The sequence below is a fragment of the Echinops telfairi genome, unplaced genomic scaffold (assembly GCF_000313985.2).
Source record: "Echinops telfairi isolate 266 unplaced genomic scaffold, ASM31398v2 ScPeMD7_3533;HRSCAF=4204_0, whole genome shotgun sequence".
NCBI lineage: Eukaryota > Metazoa > Chordata > Mammalia > Afrosoricida > Tenrecidae > Echinops > Echinops telfairi.
In genome coordinates this window covers 6,994,293-7,003,434 of record NW_022107431.1, presented here as the reverse complement: position 1 = coordinate 7,003,434, position 9,142 = coordinate 6,994,293, and the positions used below count along the sequence as shown (strand labels likewise).

Below are 9,142 nucleotides of genomic sequence, written 5' to 3'. Positions count from 1 at the left end.
CCCCCCCCCCGTGATATGACCTCACACAATGTGATGCACTGCATAATAGAGTCTGATATGAGCAGCCAATTGGGATTAGATTAGATTAGGATGGAATGCAACACTCTTACTCAGGTCCCAGCCCTGACACAATGGAAAGGAAGTTTCTTTGGGTCGTGTGGTCTACTCCCAATATACGTGGTTACTGTGGAAAAGCTTGCATTGCTTTTCACTGGGTCTGGAACTTGGATCTGGCTCATTGACTTTCAGTTCTTTGGACTTGAGCCAAGGCTTGCTATAGTGCCTACTGATCCTGGGAGTCATCAGACTTGCCTACTGTGGGTCTGTTCACCTCTGCATCCACCAGTCCGCAGCCTTCCTGCTGACTGTGAGATCCTCAGTGCCTGGAGCTACTCGCACCAGGGGAAGCCTTCAGAACCACGCACTTAGAATCTGCCTGGGCCTGGATTTGCCTGCTTCTACAATTGTGCGAGCCGTTTTCTTGACATGAGCTCATCTCTCTATATTCATATATAAGTTTTACTGGCTTTGCTTTTCTAGAGAACGCAGCCTAAGGCCTGTGGGGCTCCATAGGCGTCAGCTGAGTGACAGAGTGGGTGGATGGGAGGAAGTGTGGTTCCTCAGGACAGAAAGACTGGCATCTTGGTGAAGCACTCTGCGCTATGTAACACAACTCATCACACTCACATGGGTTTTGATGATGACTTGATTGAATTCCTGCAAGAACGCAAAGTGGCCTGGATCTTATGCAAATCTACAGAGATGATGACAGCTGGCTTCTTTCTCTACTAATCACCCAATGGCACTAAAACAACTACGGAAACAATTTGCAAACATTGGTACAAGTTACCAGAGATGGCTCTAGGATCCATAGGGGAATGTCAGGGGAATGATCTATGATTCTTGCTTGAAGAAGCCTCTTGGGATTTTTCCCAAATGTGGCCATGGTATGCATATTTTTACTTTAAAAATGTGTATTTGAGGTTTTCTGTTCTTGACTCTTACTGGCCATGGAGGATAGTTGAGTCACACTTGTATTTGAATGAACATTTTTGCCTGATATTCTAGACACTCACCATCTAAACGATAGGAGGCCTATTACAATGTGTTAATTCAAAGATGTGGACACTTTTTCACTTCCTTATACACCCCTTTCATGCTTTTAATCTTAGATGAACAGGAGATTCTTGCTTTGCCAAGGGAGCCCTGGTGCTGTAGCGCTGAACTACTAGCTACTTGTTGGGAGAAAGATGGGGCTTTCTACTGTCATAAATAGTTATAGTCTCAGAAACCCACAAGGTGGGAGATGGGGGTCACGATGACTCAGTGTTGACTTAATGGCAATGAGTTTGGGCTTTTGGGGGGGATCTGACTTTGTCACATGCAAACATCTAAACAAACATGAAACACCAACTGAAAAAAAAAAAAGGAAAATAAATAAGTAAAACAAAACAAAAAAAACCACACCAACCAAACAGTCACTGACCAAACCCCATCCCTCTGTGTGTATGTGCTCTGACCACAGTGGAGGTCATCAAGAGGGGGACTCAGAAGTCCTCAACTCATTGGCATGCGCCAGTGCTTTAAGGAGAACGTGACGCCAAAATTTAACATATTAACATAGAGCCTATCATTCCATGTAAGGATCAAGAAACTTCTTTTTCAGCAAACAAAATATATATTCAGGGTGTGTGTATAGTGCCTTAGCACCCTGGATTATTTACTTAGCACATCTATTTAAAAACTGACATGTCTCACTGAGTACAACACGGCATCTAATCACTCTACTTTCTATAGTACACACAAAATAGATTTGTACACCGGTCCTCTGCAAATCAGTCATGTGTCCGTATTCTCATGGGACGTGCTAGGGACACACACGGAGTGCAAGCATCAGGTGTGAACAGAGGTAGGGGAAGGTGTGGCCCCCACCCACAGGCATCAAGCCTGAGATGTCTGTGACGGCCGCTCCCTCAGGCATCACTCACGGCAACCTTTATTTGTCTGCTGACCTGCCACTGTTCAGAGCCTGTTTACCGCAGGAGTTTTGAGATGCAAAACTCTGGCAGGTAGCAGATGTACCAATTAATAACCTGTCAGGTCTGATGGATAGAAGAAGGAAAAAAGTGTCCTCTCCCACCTCTCCAGTGTGTCTTTCTCTCACCCCCCCACCCCCATTTCAGAAGACATACTCTGCTCCCCTGGAGGGAACCCCAGCTGTCTCATTAGCGACTCGCTTTTGTGACACTCCGCCAGCAAGGCCTTGGAGATGGTGACTCACCTGCTCTTCTCCGAGCACCCTGAAGTGATGCAGCTCTTTAATCAGGGAGTTGGGACAGCCAGCTGTTGGGAGAGAAGAATGGATTAGAAAAACGTCCCTGCCCAGTGTGTTGATAATGACTCAGTGCTGATGTAGTGACGAGGGTCATCACTGGTGTGGTGGGTGGGACATTGCAGACAGGGTGGGAAGTCAGAAAGTACACCTGATAAATCATGGAGATCTTTACTGGAAAAAAAATACAGAGATGGGAAGCGATGGTTTCTCAACGTGGATTCCCTACAGGGCCGCAGGCTCCTGAAGGTCTGCCAACATCCCCTTCGTCCTTTGCTGACGAACCCTGTGCTCTCAGTTCCACCGTGTCAGTGTGGTAACTTAATCCCCTCACTGGACTCCCATGATGGTCCCGTTAAAACATGCCTTGCATTTGGGGAACAAAAGGATACAGGCAGGGCAAGATCGAGGAAGTATGGGTGGGTGGGGAGAGGCTGCCCAATGAGCAGGCACATGGTGATGGTGAGAAACAAAGTTCTCCTGGGCACAATTTTCCTGGTCTTTTTTCTCATCTGTGCGGTTCCCAATTTTCTAAAGACATTTTTGTAGAGATGCATATGGTTTTATGGCAAGACTTCATCTTACATCCTTTGGACATGTCGAGAGAGACCAGTCCCCGGAGAAGGATACCATGCTTGGTAAAGTGGCAGGGCATCAAAAGAGAGGAAGGCCTTGACAAGCCGGATGGACACAGTGGCTGCATCCGTGGGCGCGGGCACAGGAGCAATGGCGAGGACGGCGCAGGAGCGGGCAGTGACTTATTCTGTTGTACACAGGGTCTCTGATTCAACGGCACAACGACAACAACATCTTCCTCATAAAGCCCTCGTGATCACCTGGTGCACATTTATCAAGATTACTCCTTGAAGATCCCCCAGAGAAATTGCCATGACCTCCTGAGCTGCCCTCTCTACTTTGGATTGAATGGGAATTAGATCCTGTCCTGCATGGCTTCATCAGATCTCCTCATCAGATCTCTTCCGTGGATCTTTCAGCAGATCTCCTGAGAGCATCTCCTCAGCAGGTCTCTTCAGAAGCTGTGGTTTTGATCGACCCTCTCTTTTTGACGAGACTGAGACAGGTGTATTACAGAGTGAGCGTGTCTCCAGCCACACCCTGATGGCAGAGACGTGGTGAATGCATTGTCTGGAATACCCCAGTGCATGCATGAAGTGGAACCAAACAGCAGGCCTTTTTAACCTCATCATGTGTGTGCTTCAAACCACTAACTCATCAACCACAGACTAAGTACAGGCTCCAAGAAGCTGTGGCTTGGGCGTGCAACAGAACAGCAAGGGGAGCAGAGCAAGGAAGTCCCCAAGGAATACCAAAAATAGGCTTTGGGGCCAGGGCATGGCACTCCATCAGACTCAACCAAGAAAACACTCCTAAAGGTCAACTAGCAGACTTTGAAACTATTTACAGGCTTTTCTCTGTTTTGGCATTGGCTCTTTTGGTTGTTGTTTGTTTTCTTTTGTTGCTTTGTTTTGCTCTGTCTTGTTTTGTGCATATTATTATCTCTGCAGGTCTACCTAGATAAGATAGGTGGGATAAACAATCTGGAGGAGAAAACAACAGTTCCAGGGGGGTATGGGAGAGGGGGAGGTGGGAGAAAGGAAGTCGTGTTAACAAACCCAGGGACAAAGGGATAACAAGTGATCCAAAATCAGTGGTGAGAAGAGTGTAAGAGGCTGGGTAGGGCTTGATCGAGGGAAATATAACCAAGAGGAATGACTGACCCCAAATGAAGGCTGAGCATGATAGTGGGAGAAAAGGAAAGTAAAAGGAAGTAGGGGAAAGAACAGGGAGGCAAAGGGCATTTATGGAGTTCTAAATACAGGCATGTACATATGTAAATATGTTTATATATGATGATGGGGAAATAGATCTATGAGCCTACATTTATAGGTTTAGTATTAAGGTAGCAGAAGGACATTGGGCCTCCACTCAAGTACTCCCTCAACACAAGAATACTTTCTTCTATTAAATTGGAATTCTATGATGCTCACCTTCTCGACACAACCACTGAAGACAAATGGGAACATAGGCAAATGTGGTGAAGAAAGCTGATGGTGCCCGGCTACCAAAAGATATAGCGTCTGGGGTCTTAAAGGCTTGAAGGTAAACAAGCGGCCATCTAGCTCAGAAGCAACAAAACCCACATGGAAGAAGCACACAAGCCTGTGTGATCATGAGGTATTGAAGGGTTCAGGTAATAGGCATCAAAGAATAAAAAATCATATCATTGTGAATGAGGGGGGAGTGCAGAGTGGGGAACCAAAGCCCATCTGTAGGCAACTGGACATCCCCTTACAGAAGGGTCGCAGGGAGGAGAAGAGCCAGTCAGGGTTCAGTGTAGCAACGATGAAAAATACAACTTTCCTGTAGTTCTTAAATGCCGCCCCCCCTCCACTATCATGATCCCAATTCTACCTTACAAATCTGGCTAGACCAGAGGATGTACACTGGTACAGATAGGAACTGGAAACACAGGGTATCTGGGACAGATGAACCCTTTAGGACCAATGGTGAGAGTGGTGATACCCGGTGGGTGGAGGGAAAGTGGGGTGCAAAGAGGGAACTGATTACAAGGATCTACATATAACTCCCTCTTTGGGGGACGGACAACAGAAAAATTGGTGAAAGGAGACGTCGGACAGTGTAAGACATGACAAAATAATAATAATTTATAAATTATCAAGGGCTTATGAGGGAAAGGGGAGTGGGGAGGGAGGGAGAAAAATGAGGAGCTGATACCAAGGGCTCAAGTAGAAAGCAAATGTTTTGAAAATGATGATGGCAACAAATGTACAAATGTGCTTGAAAAAAAAAAGATGTATTCTATGATGAGGGCAACAAAACTACAAATGTGCTTGATACAGTGGTTGGATGTATGGATTTTGATAAGTTTTATGAGCCACCAATAAAATGATTTAAAAGAAGAAGAAGCTGTGGCTCTGCCTGACTCTCATAAGTAGGCTTGAAGACAGGGTCACATGGGACTCCAGCCCTCTTCACCTCCCGATTATGATCAGGCCTTTTGTCAGGTATTAAGACGCGTCATGTATGGTCCCTGAGCACACTGCCAGCACATCATTGCTGCTCTTGCTGGTCCAATTGACTGGACCCCTGGGCCCTGCATACAAAGGAATGAAATGCTGCTATCCCCATGCTGGGTTTTGTTTTTGACCTGTGATCACTAGGACTTTGATCGGGTACTTTATGGAAAGAGATGGCCAGAACTCAGACGAGCCAGTCAGGGTACAGTATAGCAACGAAGAAACATACAACTTTCCTCTAGTTCTTTAATGCTTCCTCCCCACCACTATCATGACCCCAATTCTACCTTACAAATCCAGGTAGACCAGAGCATGTACACGGGTACAGATAAGAGCTGGAAACACAGGGAATCCAGGACAGGTAACCCCCTCGGGACCAATAATGAGAGTAGCCATACCAGGAGGGTAAGGGAAAGGTGGGGGAGAAAAGGGGAACCAATCATAATGATCTACCTATAACCCCCTCCCAGGGGGATGGGCCACAGCAAAGTGGGTGAAAGGAGACACTGGTTAGTGTAAGGCATGAAAAAATAATAATTTATAAATTATCAAGGGTTCATGAGGGAGGGAGGGAGGGTGGGGGTGGGAGGGGAAAATGAAGTTCATACCATGGGCTCAAGTCAAAGGCAAATGTTTTGAAAATAATAACGGCAACAAATGTACACATGTGCTTGACACAATGGATAGATGAATGGATGGATGGTGATAAGAGTTGTACAAGCCCCCAATAAAATGATTAAAAAAGAAGAACTCAGTGGTGGCTGAGCAGGAGGTGCCCTGGACCTGGGTCTCTGACATCCTGTTTCGGTGGCTGTTGGGCACCTTCTGACTCCCATGGACCCAACATCCACCAGGATGATGCGCCGCCCAGTCCTGTGCCATTCTCTGCATTGTTCTTAAGTTTGAGGTCACGGTTACAGCCACCGTGTCAATCCATTTCATCAGGGGACTTCCTCTTGTTCACTGCCCTTCTGCTTTGCCAAGTATGATGACCGTTTCTTTTATTTAAAAAAAAACAAAAACATTTTGTTTGGAGCTGATACAACTCTTATCACCATCCATCCATCCATCCATCCATCCATCCATCCATCCATCCATCCATCCATTGCATCAAGCACATTTGTACATTTGCTGCTGATGACCTTTTCTGGGGACTGGTATCTCCTGAGAACATGTCCAAAGTACGTGAGATGAAGTGTAGCCATTCTTGCCTCCGAGGAGCATTCTGGCTGTACTGCTGCTAAGAGATCTGTTCGTTCTTTAGGTAGTCCGTGGTACTTTCGATACCCTTTGCCAGCACCACAATCCCAACGCAGAGATTCTTCTTTGTTCTCTCACCAGGAAGGTGAGGACTGTACCTCTGAGGCACCACTACTCCCACCTCCCTTTGCGTCTGATGCAGAGGTGGGGGGTTGTGAGTGAGAGTGAGCAACCCGCAGTGCGTTTCTTGCTAATTAATCAAGTAATGCTTTCTCACATCACCACTTGTCCCTCTGTTTGTTGTCCTGTGATGGCTTGGGGGTTGCTGTGACGCTGGAAGCTATGCCGCTGGTATTTGAATTATGATATTTGTGAAGGCTATTGAATATGCAGTGGGACGCTGGAAGAACAAACACATGTTTTGGATGAAGTTCAGCTGGGATGCTGCTTGGAAGCAACAAGGACAAGACTTCATCCCTTAGGCAGTTACATATGGTCCACAGGGAGCAGTCTCTGGGGAAGGACACCATGATTAGTAAAGTGGAAGGTCAGTGGAAAGGAGGAAGACCCCCTGTACGGCTACCTAACCCTCACCTTCTCTCTTCAGCTGTCAAAAACCAAACCAAACCAAACAACAATATAGATTCAACTAATTAGGACTGTGAAAATGTACCCGCACCCCCCCCCCCCCAAAGTAGTCAGTTATATTAACTCTAGAAAAAAATGAGGTAAAAATCTGTTTCTTTGCTCTATGATTTCTGGAGAACATGATGAGTTGAAGTCTTTAGTTAGAGAAATTGGAATTGTCCAATATACCACCTCCTTAGCCCCCTCCTCCAATACTCCTTACTCATTGCTTTTATCACTTGGCATCATGAAATAAGATTCATCAGAAGTCCCCAGGACGTTTGTCTGGGGGAGGAAAGGCTCAGGGAGCCGACACTGTTCTTTCACATCAGGGAAGGGACTGTTTGCAAGAGCGGTTCAGAGTGTGCACTGTTCCAGAAGTGAGAACTAGGACCAACCAGATCTGGTAGACTTGGGCTCAATCTAAAGTCATTTTCAATGTATGGATGGAATGCACTTCGTCTTATGAGCTAGGAACTGAAGCTTCCCCTGACAGAGGGCGGTGGCTGTGCATGAGACACGCTGCCTGGGAACTGAACCCAGGTCTCCTGCATGGAAGGAGACCTCTGTGCTCAGAATCACCACTGCCCTTAAGGAAGGACTCAAAGTTCCTGCCAAGTAACAGCATCGACCACATCAAATTCAGATAACTGATGTAACACTCCTAGTGTGTCCTTCTCTTTAGCTTTAATTGATAAATTTTTAATGTGGCACTTCTGCTGATCAGCCAAGCATGTTGATATTCTGATTTAGATGCACACAGGTTTCAGAAATGTTGGAAAATAGTTTTCGTCAACCATGGGGGCCTAGGACGATTTTCTTCTTCTTTACAAGGGCCCTCCATAGAACTCCCATTCTCAGAAGGGTTGATCAGACTTACTTGAATTCTTGGTGAAGTAAGAACAGAATTAAAAATGAGCTTCTCTTCAGAATTTACATTCTAGGATGGCCCTGAGATATTGATGTCAGTGATAGGTGAACTATAAACACCTTTAACAGACGACTGGCTGATTACCTGAAACACCTGGTAGGTGCAGTGAAAGATGATAAACAAGGATAGATATAGAATGCAGTTCGTCAGAATGAAGAGTTCTAAGAGGTCAAGATATTTAAAAGGCAGAACTACGGAGGTGTCTCAGTAAAAGTGCTTGTCACACGAACACAGATGTGAGAAATGGAATGCTATGAACTTCATGTGAATATGAGTTCAAATATAATAAAGCAAAACCAGAATTTACCTCTGTTGGCCCTACCTCTCGCAATTCGCCCAGTGTCTTCTCCTGTGTCCCCCTTAATTTTTTCTTCTTTTGCTGACTTCCCTCTTATATTGCATTCCCCTGCATCCAAGATGAGGAGCCCAGGTGATGCGGTGGTTTCATGTGGGACTTCACACCCCCAGACCAGTAGTTTGAAATCACCACTGCTGCATGGGAGAAAGACAAGGCTTTCTCTTCCAGTAAAGAATTACAGTCTTAGAAACCCACAGTTCTATCCTGTCCTATAGGGTCGCTAGGAGTCACAATGGGCTCCATGACTGTGAGTTTAGTTTTTGAGTCTTTATCCACGTTCCCATGCATCTACCCTGGTACGAATTGTGCTGTGATGTGCATGGTTGGCAGTTTGCAACTACCAGCAGGTCTGAGGGAGAGAGAGTGGACTTTTAACTCCTCTAAACAGTTACAGCCTCAGAAATCCACAGTCAGGGGTAGGGTGGGGTTTCTTTCTATGAGTCAGAAATGACTGAAAAGTTGTGAGCTTGAGACATTGCACTCAGTAACTTCCCTTCCTCAACCCCCGGCCCCCACCGCGAAATTCCCTCCCTTGCTAATCATCCTAGCATGTTCCTGTGACTGTGAAAACCTTTTCACTCAAGGACAACGTTCAGAGAGGTTCGGCAGGAAGGAGATCCAGAGACAGGAAACAC

The 9,142-nt window shown here is 46.0% G+C and overlaps 1 protein-coding gene across 4 annotated transcripts in view; it reads right to left on the bottom strand.

The window, feature by feature from the left end:
- PRKN (parkin RBR E3 ubiquitin protein ligase) overlaps positions 1–9,142 on the bottom strand; it is a 1,413,568-nt gene that overhangs the window by 211,539 nt on the left and 1,192,887 nt on the right. For all 4 annotated transcript variants that reach the window (XM_045294462.1, XM_045294464.1, XM_045294465.1 and 1 more), the window contains exon 8: positions 2,282–2,343. In XM_045294462.1, the coding sequence (XP_045150397.1) occupies positions 2,282–2,343 (62 nt within the window). The remainder of the gene's footprint in view (positions 1–2,281; positions 2,344–9,142) is intronic.